A 14,758-nucleotide genomic window follows, 5' to 3' on the forward strand; every position below is an offset into this window, starting at 1 on the left:
TACATAGTAATTTTTTTGTATGGCAATTTTTTGTATGTGATTTTTTGTGTGTAAATACATAGTAATTTTTTTGCGTGTAAAAAATACTAACTTTTTTTTTGTATGGTAATTTTTTGTATGGGAGAATACATAGTAATTTTTTTGCGTGTAAAAAATACTAACATTTTTTTTGTATGGCAATTTTTTGTATGGAATTTTGTAAATACATAGTAATTTTTTGTATGTGAGAAATACATAGTAATTTTTTTGTATGGCAATTTTTTGTGTGTATTTTTTTTGTATGTGCGAAATACATAGTAATTTTTTGTATGGCAATTTTTTGTATGCGCGAAATACATAGTAATTTTTTGTATGTGATTTCTTTTGTATGGGAAAAAATGTATGGTAATTTTTTGTATGTATTTTTTTGTATGGCAATTTTTTGTATGTATTTTTTGTATGTATTTTTTGTATGTATTTTTTGTATGTATTTTTTTGTATGTATTTTTTTGTAGGAAAACCCTAACATTTTTTGTGTGTAAAAAAAATGCGATTGCTTGTGTTCGATCCCAGGTTTTCTATGTTTATACCACCCTCTAGAACTCCCCCTTTTTGCTAGACACCCCCCATCTTTATTACCATCATTGGATAGAGCAGGGTCGATTACCTAGGGTTTATGCAAAAAAAAAATATAGCTTACTAAAAAAAAATAGATTGCAGCACAATAGTTTCGCGTATGGTCTCCCACTACACTACTCGGTATTGCTCTTAGCAGCTTAACTACGGTTGATCGAACGGGGAACGGTGCTTTCTGCTAGATATGGCCGCAACCGAAAAAGTAAAAAAACGCGAACCTTATCTGCTGTCTCACACGTGACCAAAAATACTTTTAGGACAACAGCCCTATAACTATTAAAGCGTATGGGTTGTAACTGTAGTGTAGGGGTGATTGGGGTGGGAAAATTCTGTGGACCCACTTTTTGAGCGGAAAAGTTGGGTGGTTGTGGCACAAAACGGGTATATGTGTTTTGGTGGTGCTGTTTGACTGGGTTGCACTGCAGCTGTGACTACAAATGTTAGAGACAAAATGTGGGCCAGACCTGTCCAAATGCAGGATGGGTGTTGGTTGTGTAAGATTACTAGCACATGTACGTTTTCTAGACCAAAAGGTCCAACTCAAAAAAAAAAATTTGCAAATGTTGAGACTTTCAATAGTTAGATTTAATCATATTTCTTTTACTAACACAGTATAGTAGAATGAGAATTACTGTTTAATATTTTTTGTTTGATCAATTTCTAGTTTAGGTTATCAAAGATATTAATTATCGTATTGGGTTAGAGCTCAGAACATAAAGTGTAGTATTTGGTGTTTTTGCCGATTTGATGTACTAACTTCTAGAGAATACAATTGTTTTTGTCATTGCTTTCTGTTATAGTAATATTTCAAACACCGTGGTTGGATAATCATGATTAAATAAACAGACTCTTTTCAAATTATTGCCATCGCTTGAACGGAGCGTTTCAGCAATCTAAAAAAAAATTTGATATTGTGGCAAGAGAAAAAAAAATAAAGCCGAAAAATTGTTTGTGTGATAAGACTCATTTCCGAATTTTCAGCAATCAATCAAATCAATGATGTCAACAGTAATTCTTTTTATTTTTTTGGTGATTCATGAATTATCCGCGGCTCATCTTGTAACAGCGGACAACAGGAACAAAGAATTGTGCGTATCCTGCAGATAATCGTGAATGACTCAGTTACGGAGCTGAGGAACATGACAAAATTCTGGAGAATTGTGTAATAATTAGTTAAACTTGAAATTTTGTTTTTTTTGCTGATAAACAAATCCCACCAAGTATAAATACATCCCAACTTTCACAATTTTTTTTTCAATTATTCTTTTAGTTTGTTTTTATTCACTAAATAAATTTATTCAATTCCTTTTATTTATTAACTACATTAGTTATTACTTTTTATTGCATTAACATATTCACTATTATCTATTCACAACACACAATGGTCACCAGAAGAATCTTTCAAGTTGCTCAATTCAAAACTGCTTCAAGACATTGGCTTCCGGTGAACTCCAGAGCATATTTCTCATCAAGACAAAGAGCTGTCAATTTCAACAATATAAGTGAAGGTGGTTTGATTGCCAATGACGATGTGTTTTCCAGTCCCGTTTCTGCTACTGCTGCTCAAGAAGAAACCGAAACATTCGAGCCAACCGTACACTCTTCGGACGATGTCATCACTGCTGGTCCAGTCAACAGAGCATAAGTTCTTTTAAATTTTATTTATTTATTTATAGGCATGATAATGAATTTACGATTAATTGATTTGTAAAACCTGTGACTTGAATTAGTAAGACAAAGTGACGCTGTCATAATCTATGATGCTCTTGTAAAAGTGTAGGCAATATATTGTGCAACTCTCTGTAGTTTGTTTGTCCTAAAGGAATTAAGAAGATCGTTATATGTGAGGTTGCAAATTGTGATTTTTTATAGAAATACTGAATGAGATAATAAAATAAGTTAATCAAAAAGCACGCAGTAAGACATTGACCCAGTATCTTCTTAAACGTTACACATGCGTGTATCATAAAATAAAATTAGATATCAATCTAATGCTGTTTCAGAAAGACCAACGAGAAATTATTCATCTCAAACGACAATAATGAATCCAGAAATAGCTGAATAATTTGCTAATCTATTAAGTTTTTGTTCTATTATTCTATTCTATCATATTTATCACGACATAAACAAGCGACTTGCTTGAGTGGGAGTTATAATTCAGAAAACCAATAGTATATCATTCTAATTCTATCGGGATCTCTTTCAAATAATACAATCCATTATTGATGCACGCAATGTAGCTTGAAATTGTTTCAGCACATTTTCTTTATCTTTTTCCACCTATCAATAACTTCTATATCTCATACCCAAAAACATCTGGTCTTCGGTGATCTAATAATGGCATATTTCTCCTGATTGATTCTAAATTGTCTAATTTCAATTCTGCTTGAATTATTTCATAATAATCACCATCATCGTCATGTTTCAATTCGTCTGTATACTTTGCTCCTCGTGCTAAAACTTCACCCCATGGACCAACAATTATGGAATCACCATAACTTATTCTTTTTATTACTGTCGATGCATCATTAGGGTCTGTTCCAACTTGATGTTGTCCACACTGAGCCGCATTAATGACAAAGCACTGCGAGTCTATGGCTCTTGCTTTAGACAACAATTCCCAATGAGCTTCTCCTGTACGAGTTGTAAATGCACTAGGATATGTGATAATATCACTCCCCAATTTACGAAGCCTCAAAGCCAATTCAGGGAATCTAATATCATAGCAAATACCTAATCCTAGTTTAAACTCATCAATGGCAATGGGGTCTTCAATTTTGTTTCCTGGTTCAACAGCATTCAGTTCTTTTAATATTGGCCCATTTGGCACATCGACGTCAAATAAATGCACTTTTTGGTATTCAGAAACTATGGCACCTTTGGGGTCAATTAACACATGTAGATTTCGAACTCTCTTGTTTCCTGGTAAATGTATTCCAATGGATAAGTACGTTGATCCATTTAAAGATTTAATATAATCCAACAATGGAGATAAAAAGTTACTTTGAACCTCCTGAGATAGTTCGATTGAATGACTGGCGTTTCTTGAGATGTAATCGGTTGCTTCTGGTAGGAAAAGTATACGAGCTTTTTCCAATTGAGCTTTTTGTAACAATTTCTTTACCACACGAAGATTTTGGGAAAGATTTGACGATGAACAAAGCTGTCCCACTGCAACTTTTAATGACAGCATTGAATGTTGTTAGGGAGTTAGTAAATGATGGGTCGGATAATAAATAGAAAAAAAATATGGTGTTGATTCCAAACTTTGGTGAAATTCTACTGAAAAAAAAAACATTTGCCAAACAAAAACAAGAAGCCACACAGCCACAAGAAAATATGCGTGTCCTGGAAAAAATAAGATAATAAATGTTAGTGGTTAAATTGCTGTTTTCTGTTTTTGCAGATGTGAATCAGGATACGAGATGGAAAAAAAAAAGGGGGGGAATGGAAGGATGATCTGCATTCAAAGCAGTATCACCTGTTGCTACTGGATGAGTTTGCTTTCATATGATAAATTAAGGTTAGTATTGATTTACGGGGTTTGGTTGTCACATTGTTTTTTTTTGTAAATGTGTTTAATAAAATTATGCCACATTAAAGTCTATTTAAGAAAAAAGTGGCAGGGTACAGCTTTAGGGATAAGAAAAAATTATACTTTTTATAATATTTGGGGTAGGATTTTGAAAAATCTAGTAAATTAACTTAATATTACATATTGTTTGTCAAGTCAAATTCAACGACAATCAAAAACTCAAAAGCTTATTGTAAAACTATATACCCCCCCATTCGTCTCCCTAAATTTACAAAGAAACATACGAAAAGTTGTAGTATATCAATTAATCAATCACTCGTAAATTCATTAGTATCACTATAAGAAAACTACTTAAGCTCTGTTAACTGGACCAGCAGTAACAATGTCCTCAGATGAATGTATAGTTGGTTCAAACGTCTCAGTTTCTTCAGCAGCAGAAGTGGAACTGGCCAAAACATCATCATTAGCTATCAAATTGCTATCACTTATGTTATTAAAATTGACACATCTTTGTCTCGATGAGAAGTATGCTCTTGAATACACTGGCACCCAGTGTCTAGTTGCGGTTCTGAATTGAGCAACGTGAAATATTCTTTTAGTAACCATTGTATAGTGGAGATATCAAATAGTGAATAGGTATTGAAAAAATAGTCAAGTTTTATGGAAATGAAATTGATTTGATGGATTTTCTTCTTTTTCACTATCCATTTCTTATGAAGAAACAAGGATTATTTATATTATTTTTGAATTACAAATACGGGATGGAAAATCATGAGAAAAATTAAAAAATAAAAAGAATACCCATTGTTACACAAATCCCCATGTTTTTTTCATGTTCCTCAGCTCCGTAGTTGAGTCACTTTGATCTGTATGCAGTATGACAACTGTTTTTTATTCCTGATGTCCGGGGTCAGAAGATAAAGTTTTCACAGCTGTTTTTAACCTTTTGACAAAGGTGTCCAAAAGTCAAATGCCATTTACAAATGTGTGCCACATCAAGTAGATGTGTTTCACCCTTATAATGATTAACTGACCTTTGGTTATGTAGTTTTGGGCAATATTGACAAATCCAAAACCTCGGAGTAAAAAAAAAAAAAATGATTCTCAAGTCAATGCTAGCGCATTTTCTAATACCACTCAATAACCACGGAAATCTATTTACACCAAAAAGAAAATACTAATAATCACACTATTTGCCTAGATCTAATACTGGATCGCTTGTTATTATTTGTTGGCAATGGAAAGTGTATTATGAAGCTAAAGATGAAGTAATTGGCTATTTTTAAAAACCCTGCAACCGGGAGTTGTCTGGAGATATATGTGGCATGATTTGTGGTTAACATCTTCCGTTCATCCATCTGTTCATTGTTACAGCAGAAAAAAAGCTGCATTTGATTGTTTAACTTTTGAATAAGCTAACATAACTCGTATTGTTATCAACAAATACAAAACTGTAACCATTGCCGTGATCGCTACTGAGGTATTGTACCTCCTGATTAAACCAGGACAATATTTTCAGTTCAGAAAAGCATATACAATTTTGATTCCGCCATTAAAAGGTTACACAAAAGGTTATCTCTGGTTTTTTTTTTTTTTTTTGCCTGATTGGACGACCTCCTCCTCCTCCTTTGTTGATTTTTTTTAGACTTCTGGTTTGTGCGTTGCTCCTCCGCAAAAGTCAACGACAAAAAAAAAAAATTGCTCAATAATCTTGTTCGTTTTCTTTTTTTTTTTATCTCTTATCTGTCATTATTAGCAAATTGTATAAAAAGTCGTTAAAAGAATGGGTACAGCTTGGGAATTAACACAAGCTCTCAAGGATCAAATATTCAAATATGCTTCTTTCAACCAAACCCCGGTTTCCTTGAGACAGATGGTCCAATTTGGACCGGTTCCTTCCCCAGGTTCAATTTTCTTAGCATCAAGATTTATCGTTGAAGAGTTACCAATCCGATTGGCTAAAAAAGTGAAAGATTTGGAGAATGCCCCATTAGGATTGAATGAAATGCCATCAACAATTCAGGTGAAAAATTGGTATGCCCAATCCTTCCAAGAATTAACGGAATTACATAAACCAAAGATAAGCGACGAGTTGGCAAAGCTTTTATCCAAAGGTGCCAGTAAACATTCTCTACCAGAGGACTCGATAACTGAAAAACCACATGTCAAACAAGAGATACATCGTATACCCGATCTGCTAGATGACAACCCGGCAATCAATAATATTTTTAGCGACGATGGGATTGTTGTCCGACATCACCACCATCACCATTCCATTTCCAGAGCAAGACCCCGTTTAAGTGATAACACCCAAACAAGAGTTGAATCACCAACTTATGGCATGTCGTATTTTAGTCCGTGTCAGGGAAACATTGTGTGGCCAAAAGAAGTTTATGATTACAACAAATTGGTTCGTGAAACATTGGAAGTAATTAAAAAAAGACACGATGCTACAGTGGCAACCATGGCCCAAGGAGTTCAAGAATGGAAAACTAAAAATCAAACTGTGATGGTCAATTCTCAAATCCAGACGTTTTTAGATCGGTTTTATATGTCGAGAATTGGTATAAGAATGTTGATTGGTCAACATATTGCTTTAAATATGGCCCAGAATTCACCTACAAAGCAGAGATTAAGTTCATTGATTAACGGGTCTCAAGGAACCACCAAGAAGCCTCGTTCAAATTATGTTGGTGTCATATGTACTGATTGCAATGTTGGGGAAATTGCTGAAGATGCTATTGAAACTGCCAAGTACATTTGTGAAGAATATTATGGGTTATTTGAAGCCCCAGAAATACAGTTGATTGCACCTCAACAAGACATAAATTTTATGTATGTTCCTGGACACTTGATTCACATGCTTTTTGAAACTTTGAAGAACTCTTTGAGAGCTACCATCGAGTTCCACACACCAAAGTTGAAACAAAAGATGATAGACGAAGATCCAAATTTGAAATTTGACGAAATCGATATAAATGATTTGAAATTTCCACCTATAAAAGTAATTATCCTGGAAGGTACCGAAGACATTGCAATAAAAATTTCTGATGAGGGTGGTGGTATACCTAGGTCATCATTGCCGTTGATTTGGACGTATTTGTACACAACCGTGGATGAAACACCAAAATTAGAACCAGAATATGATCAAACCTCATTCAAAGCACCAATGGCTGGTTTTGGTTACGGTTTACCCATTAGTAGATTATATGCACAATATTTTGGTGGTGATTTGAAGTTGATTTCCATGGAAGGCTATGGAACTGATGTTTACTTGCATTTGAATAGATTGAGTAGTTCTAATGAACCGCTCCCATGACTAGAGAAGTTAAAAGGTAGTGTTCGAATAAGTTCAGTTTCCATAGTAACATTAGTTTACCTGGTCATATTTGGATTGATGTTTTGGAGCTGAATTCTCAAGAGCAAAACACAAATAATAGCGAAATCATAGGCTAGACAGTAAAGGTCAGAATCAGATATCAAGAAAAGCATGTTTGATGATACAGCAATACCATACTAGAATTTAGAATCTAGAAAATATTTAAGTAACCTTTGATAGTAGTTGTATTAGAAAAAAATTGAACATCGTTTACAATAAGTTCCGGTCACCTCTTTTGTTTAAAAGTTGTACTCAAGTCGTACAAACCTTTATTGACATCTAACTACCAACTTGTGCTTGTTTTTCTTCTAACCCCTTTTTGAATACTAAGCGGTAGCTGTATATTATAAATGAGAATCGGGCCCCGTCATCTGATGTGCGGAGGTAGATAATGGGAACAAAATAATTAGTCGTGCAACTGTTACCAATGGTAGTCATTCCGAGGATTGATTTAACTCTTCACATGTTGTAAAGCGGGGAAACCAAAAAAAAATAATTAAAAGCTCAAAAAACAGCAACAAATCAAATAGTTAGCAAACAAACAACAATATGTGATTCCAAATGGTTTTGGCCCTCAATTTCTTTACCTATCAAATATAAACAGAATTTTGTCGGGTTTAAAAAATCTACTATTTGTACGGCACGTGACTATATTCTTCTATATTTTTTTTTTTTTTTCAAGTGCAAAGTGGAGTTAATGGAGCAAAAGAAAAAAAAAAACTACAAACATTGATAAATTAAAAGAGGGAAAAAAAAAAGTAATATCATCCAAACAAACCCGTCATCGCCAGTTGGTAAGAAACATAATCTATCAAATAGCACTTTTTAAAAACTATTTTGATATCACCCACTTTACACTACTTATATTAATATATTTCGCTTCATGTCTTCATCACAACCTAGAACTAAACCTTGGGAAGTATCACAAGGAAAATCAGCAGCATCAACCACAGAATCGGTAACGAGTAATATACCACCTTCAATATCAAATTCCGCAACAACTGCCACAACTCAAGGACAACAGCACCTGCAAATACAACCTCCAACTGTGCCGGAGCTTCCAACTTCGCTTTCGTCAGATTTGAATACTATGGCAGAATCTTCGCCGTATGGAGGTTATGGGAATTCGTCAATGAATCGTTACGGCACCACCGGTGGCTATGGATCAAGCATGTATGGCAGTGGATACGGATCAAGTATGTATGGTAACTCGATGTATGGTGGATATGGGAGTATGTATGGAGGCGGTTATGGAGGTTATGGGAGTGGTTACGGTGGATATGGGAGCTATGGAAGTGGGATGTACGGTGGTGGGATGTATGGTAACAACCCTTCGATGATGGGACCAGGAGGGTTAGGAGAGGGCACTCAAGCCACATTTCAATTGATAGAGAGTATAATAGGGGCTGTGGGGGGATTTGCTCAAATGTTAGAGGCCACATATATGGCCACGCACTCGTCATTTTTCACAATGGTCAACTTGGCAGAACAATTTGGCAATTTGAAGAACGCCTTAGGGTCAATATTAGGTATATTTGCTTTGATAAAGTTTGTTAAAAAGATATTCTACAAAATCACAGGTAGAGTTTACAACTATGGCATCAACGCTTCAGAATTTACCAAGTTTGAAAAAAATCAAAAGAAATTAGAAGAAAACTTGCGGAGAAATCAATCAGGTCAGAAACCAAGAATTTCATTGAAACCTTTGGTTCTTTTCTTGGTAGCTGCTGTAGGATTCCCATACTTACTATCGAAGGCAATCAAACTTCTTGAAGAAAAAAATCAACGTCCACCACAAGTTCCTAGCAAAATTCAGTTTGCAAGAGCCTTGTATGAGTTCAATCCACAAAACCCACAACTTGAAGCGCCATTAGAACCTAAAGAAATTGTTGCTATATTGGACAGCAGAGATAGCTGGTTGAGAATCAGAAAAAGAAGTGGGACAATGGGATGGGTACCTCTGAATTATGTAGAAGTCATTGATACTTAGTGAGAATTTTGAACAATTATCGTTATTATTATTATTATTACGTAGTCTTTACGCAAGGTTGTCCAAGGTCTGACAAAATTGCATTAAATTATCTGTCCCGATAAAGAATAGCCTTTACCGGACTATTTCTCTTAATAAAGAGCTAAGAATAATTATCAACGAACTGTAGCTGCAATATAACACAAAGGTGTCCCAATATAATTTTAGCGGTAGAGATTAGATCTATCAAGTGCAATAATTACACAAATGAGGACACTAAAAATGAATAAATGCACCAAACCTTGTTTTTCGTTTTTGCAATTATATACTCATACACAATAGTCGATTTTAGAGTGCTACTTACTGCATACCTAAAAAAACCTTGGGGTGCTATCATCAAAATAAGAATACCAATTCAAATGTAAACCTGTGTTGTACAAAAGGACATAATTAGCTTTACAAACCATCATCTGGTCTGCATTGCTCGCTTTCAACCTTTGAACCCTTATCCTGTAAGTTCTTATAGCCAAGTTTGTTCTTGCGAACTTTTGAAATTGCATCAGCACGATGTTTGGCAACTTGAGCCATGTCAATACCTTCAGCAAGTATTTCTCCTGTCTTCTTGTTTAAATAGGCTGCTGACTCTGCTGTTTTATGTGCTGCTTTGTTCACCCCAGTAGCAGCATTCTCAACATATTCGATATCTTTCGCTGCAACCTTGCCCAATCTGAGATTCACTTTATACAAGGCGTTTTTTGCAGCCTGAACTATCGAATAGGAACGATAAGCTATTATTGTAGAATATTGAACGACGGGTCGTAACATTATTGATAATGATTTGGTTCTTGATAATTAGAATAACTGAATGAAGAAAAGAAAAGTAAAAAAAAAAACCCAAAACTATAGAGACTATGAAGGTAGTTTGTATATTTGAGTTTTCTGGGAGTCTAAACCCCCTTTTCCCAGGAATCATGCATCATCAGGTTAAGGGATGTAACAATTATTGGTGTTTATCTTTTCTTTTTGCAATACTAGCTAATTATTATTATTATCTCACTCCTTATTTCCGAAAAAAAAATGACACATTCTCTATACTTATCAATGCCAGCTACACATAGTTTTTTATTGAATAGTTTTATAAAATAAATCGTATGTACTGGCTATATATTTATCCACAAGTGCAAAATCAGCTCTACATCAAATCTTCTGGTCTATTTTGTTCAATTGGAACCTTTCTTCCTTTGTCTTCTAAATTAGCATAACCTTTGGTGTTTTCTTTCACTTCGTGTCTTGCTTGTACACGTTCCCCCAAATTTTCGGCATCTTGAATACCATCTGCTAAGACTTTTCCTGCTTTCTTGTTGGCTGCCTCGGCTCCTTCTTTAATGTCTTCAGCACTAACATCAACATCCTCAACTACATCTTGAGCCTTCTGAATTCCATCAGATAAGATTTTGCCTGTTTTTTGGTTGACAGTTTCAGCTCCTTTCTTAATGTCTTCAGCACCAACATCCACATCTTCAACTACGTCTTGAGCTTTTTGAATACCATCAGATAAGATTTTGCCTGTTTTCTGGTTTAATGTTTCTGCTCCTTTCTTAATATCTTCGGCGCCTATACCCACGTCTTCAACTGTATCTTGTGTTTTCTGGATACCATCAGCTAACACTTTCCCAGTCTTTGTATTCACATCATCAAGTGTAGATTTAACTTTGTTCTCTCCTTGCTTAACACTCTCTTCACCTTTCTTTCCAAAAAGAACTTTAGCGGATTCCTTGATTATGCCTCGGTTATTTCTGGTTGTTGTGAATGATCTTAAAGGAAATGCAATTCTTACTTTGAACAAACTTTGACGCAACATAATGATTTGATTATCGTTGTTTTTATATTTCGTTACACCAGAAGAAAAGATCTAATTACCTTCGAGGATTCGGGAATTGCTTTGCCCTTTTATATAATCCTGGCTGCATTTTGTGATTGTTGCTAAATGTTGTATTGCTATGGGAAGTGTGTAACCATACTTGCAATTTTTTTTTTTTTTTTTTTTTTTTTTTTGTTCTTCTACTTTCTATTGCTTTTTTGTTCAACAGCAACTATTGCTGCCACTACAGATGTCAGCAACACTTCCTAACAGTTGCTCTCAGAGAAATTTACACATACGTACAAGTAAATAATAAATGCAAAAACCATGATATTAAAAACGGACATATATACTGTATTGAATACCCACAAGGTTAATTGGGGTTGGTGACCATGTGCTTCTTTTTTTTTTTTTTTTTTTGTTTAATCAATTTTACGACAAATATTGGGCTCTTATTTTGTCCACAGTCTGTCTTTCCTGTGGCAGCAATCCCAGTAAACTCTCCGGCAGCAAAGACAATATTTGTGCAGCCAAGTGTGCCTGATCTGGAGGCATATTTACAAGCTTCTGCTGAATTTGAAGTGGTAAATGAGGCCATTTGGAACCAGGTATAATCTGCTGTTGTTGTTGTTGTTGAAAATTTTGACCATTATTTCTGTTAAAACTATTATTGTATCCTCCTGTTTGGCCACCCATGTAAGATGTTGATTGATTTCCTGGTTGTAGTGTTTGTAGCTGAGGTGTCGATGAAGCAGATCTCAGAGACTCTTCAATAACATCACTATCTATGAACCCCATCAATAACAAAGCTTGAGCGGTACACAAGGCCACTTCCGGTTGATTTTGAAAGAAATCACGAAGCGTTGTTGGGTCCCTTTGCAGCAAAGCTTTCATCTGAGAAATTAATTCAATCAACAGCGGAGGAGGGATTTTACTTAGCGATACATTTATATTATCTGTGGTTTCTAGCCTAAAATTTGATGCAGGTGGTAAAAACTTCGATGCCTGTAAAAGTTTTGATGGAACTTGTTGATTTGGTCCCCCAGCCATAGGAGGGGCTAGTGGTGGTGGTTGCATACTGCCGCCTCTTAACCCGTTGGATGGCAATACTGGAGCTTGCATTACGTGGGGACTATTTGCTATCATCTCGTTAGGCAATTTCACATTGACTGGCAACTTAGAACGATTTAGTTGCTTAATTGGTCTTGAATCGGGGTTAATAGTTTGGGCCTTGTATCCTTCTTTCGACAACTCTACCCTTAGCTTCTTGTTCCGGCCATTTTGATATATCACCACCTGTTGCAATAATGGTAAGGCCTTTTGTGCATCTTGTACTGTTTTGTATTCGACAAAGCAAAAACCTTTGTTTTTTCCGACACGGTCGAAACCTAATCGAACATCTACAATATTTCCTGATCCGAAAACAACAGACTCAACAGTTCTCTCGTCCCAATCAAACGGTAAATTGCCGATGTAGAGGATATTAGAGTTTAAAGAAGGGGGCATCCTTGGTGGTATGGTCTTATAATGACTAAGGTGATGAAAGACAAACTTTTTTTTTGAGGTGGGAAGAAAAAAAAAGGAAATGGATGTTTCAACAGAATCTCTCAAAGAAAAATTAATTGGTTGTGCTTGCACGACCAATCATGTTTGTTGCCACTATCAAGCAACTTGCTGATCTTTAGTAGTGATTAATATGGTGTTTTCCGGAATCAATTGAATTCCTGATACTTCAAATCAATCACACTTGGGTAAGCTAAACTTACCTACGGTATCTTGTAACAATATCTAATCCACGAAATGGAATGCTCAACACCTTGGAAAGTTTTTTTAGGGGAGTTTATAAACATTGTGATTTTGATTCCTAGTATCAGATGTGTCATACAATTTTTTGGAGGTTGATTCTATGAACAGTTGCAGCAGATTTCAATTCCCTCTTTACTTAATTACCGCTAGCCACATCTCTACGGATAAAAAAAAAATATTGTTAGAATAAGATCTACTGATACTGACATACTTTTAACGAACATAGAAATGTATATATTGTTAGTTAAAGATACAAGTTCTAATCTCTATACAACTAATATAATTGACAATACATTCATAATATGTGCACACCTTCTTTTGTTCAACAATGGATAACCATTTTCCGTTGCGAGTGGGAATGGATTTACCCCTCAAATTATAATCCTTAGGTAACTCTTTCTGCCCCACTCAATTTGACGGCTGCACTGTATTTCTGTAATTTGGTTAACAAGTTATCCCCTTGTTTAAGTAACGCATAATACTGGCTGTTCTTGTTGTCTGGTCTATTTGTTTCAATTATTCCATTAACTTTATCAATTATACAATTTAACTTTTTATTAGGGATGAACTTGCACAAATCTTCATCTAAAAACTCCTCGCTTATATTGAAATTGGCTGCCATTGACTTCAAAGATAATGATTTATAACTTTCCAACAATTGACTATAAGCTTTGCATCTCATTTCTCTGAGGAAAAAGTTTGCATGCTTGTACAAGTATTTGTTTGTCAACAACAACTTCTCGTAGGAATCCAAAAGATACTGGAAAAAGTAATTGTACTCACAGGTATATAAGGAGTTTGTCAAATTTAACAACGGTTCCAAATTTGGTGTTGTGGATGAGATGGACAAAACCTCTGGAGAATCAATTATTTTGTTTTTCAAATCAACTCTCTCTAACGACAAGACGCCAGCAACAATAGCATATTGGGCTATTTCTTCATAAGAACAAAGTTCGGTAGATGTAAATGTAGCCAATGAATCAATTAACAACTTTGCTGCTTCAGCGAAATTTCTTGTTGCCAACATATAAATACCATTGTAAGCCTTAAAACGGTTACGACGTTCCCAATCACCCCCCTTTTCACTCAACTGGGCAATTTGCTCTAAATGCTTTTGGACCAGTGGCAAATCGTGAAAGAAAAAATCTATTCTAGTTAGTGTCAACAAATGATCAATCTTGCTACCTGTATTCGGAGTCAATTCTAACACTTTTTTAAATGTCTCTGAGGCATTCTTTCTATCGATAATTTTAGTGTAGTATTCTGCTAGTTTCATTGTTGTTGATGCCACGTCCAACTCCGTGTCTTCTTCATCCTCAGCCTCTTTAATTTTCAGTTTCAATTCTTCAATAACCTTTTCATTCTCAGAGGTCAATTCACGATACAAACTCTCGTCATAAGGGAAATCGGTAATTTCGGTATGTAAGTAATGATAATACGGAGCAAGGTGATCTTTTTTAATTGTCTCAAGGATTTCCTCTATAATGCGATGACGGTCCTGTTCTTCCAAGTCAGTGTGTTGCAATAAAAATTGCTTCTCTGATAATTGAAAATCGGGGATTCTTGGAATATCTGATTCAATTTCCATGATTG

At 35.1% G+C, this 14,758-nt stretch overlaps 5 protein-coding genes and 1 pseudogene across 5 annotated transcripts, besides 1 other annotated feature; 3 read left to right on the forward strand and 3 right to left on the reverse strand. All coding sequences in view use genetic code 12, as the record gives it.

Moving 5' to 3' along the window:
• Positions 1 to 2,908: 2,908 nt before the first annotated feature.
• Positions 2,909 to 3,808, reverse strand: CD36_34360 (hydrolase Nit2 homologue, putative; the record flags this gene model as incomplete). Its single annotated transcript, XM_002422324.1, has 1 exon — positions 2,909 to 3,808. The coding sequence occupies one exon, from the start codon at positions 3,806 to 3,808 to the stop codon at positions 2,909 to 2,911; it is 900 nt and encodes a 299-aa protein (XP_002422369.1).
• Positions 3,809 to 4,187: 379 nt separating this feature from the next.
• CD36_34365 lies at positions 4,188 to 4,469 on the forward strand (annotated as a pseudogene).
• Positions 4,188 to 4,469: a sequence feature.
• A 1,464-nt stretch (positions 4,470 to 5,933) lies between these two features.
• On the forward strand, positions 5,934 to 7,469 carry CD36_34370 ([pyruvate dehydrogenase [lipoamide]] kinase, mitochondrial precursor, putative; the record flags this gene model as incomplete). The annotated part of the gene is made up of 1 exon (XM_002422325.1): positions 5,934 to 7,469. One exon carries the CDS (start codon positions 5,934 to 5,936, stop codon positions 7,467 to 7,469), a length of 1,536 nt encoding a protein of 511 aa, XP_002422370.1.
• Positions 7,470 to 8,412: 943 nt separating this feature from the next.
• Positions 8,413 to 9,519, forward strand: CD36_34380 (peroxisomal membrane protein, putative; the record flags this gene model as incomplete). The annotated part of the gene is made up of 1 exon (XM_002422326.1): positions 8,413 to 9,519. The coding sequence occupies one exon, from the start codon at positions 8,413 to 8,415 to the stop codon at positions 9,517 to 9,519; it is 1,107 nt and encodes a 368-aa protein (XP_002422371.1).
• Positions 9,520 to 11,791: 2,272 nt separating this feature from the next.
• On the reverse strand, positions 11,792 to 12,865 carry CD36_34390 (RNA Pol II transcript 3' end formation complex subunit, putative; the record flags this gene model as incomplete). Its single annotated transcript, XM_002422327.1, has 1 exon — positions 11,792 to 12,865. One exon carries the CDS (start codon positions 12,863 to 12,865, stop codon positions 11,792 to 11,794), a length of 1,074 nt encoding a protein of 357 aa, XP_002422372.1.
• Positions 12,866 to 13,550: 685 nt separating this feature from the next.
• On the reverse strand, positions 13,551 to 14,753 carry CD36_34400 (26S proteasome regulatory subunit, putative; the record flags this gene model as incomplete). Its single annotated transcript, XM_002422328.1, has 1 exon — positions 13,551 to 14,753. One exon carries the CDS (start codon positions 14,751 to 14,753, stop codon positions 13,551 to 13,553), a length of 1,203 nt encoding a protein of 400 aa, XP_002422373.1.
• Positions 14,754 to 14,758: the final 5 nt, after the last annotated feature.

Source organism: Candida dubliniensis, chromosome R, assembly GCF_000026945.1.
Source record: "Candida dubliniensis CD36 chromosome R, complete sequence".
Lineage (NCBI taxonomy): Eukaryota > Fungi > Ascomycota > Pichiomycetes > Serinales > Debaryomycetaceae > Candida > Candida dubliniensis.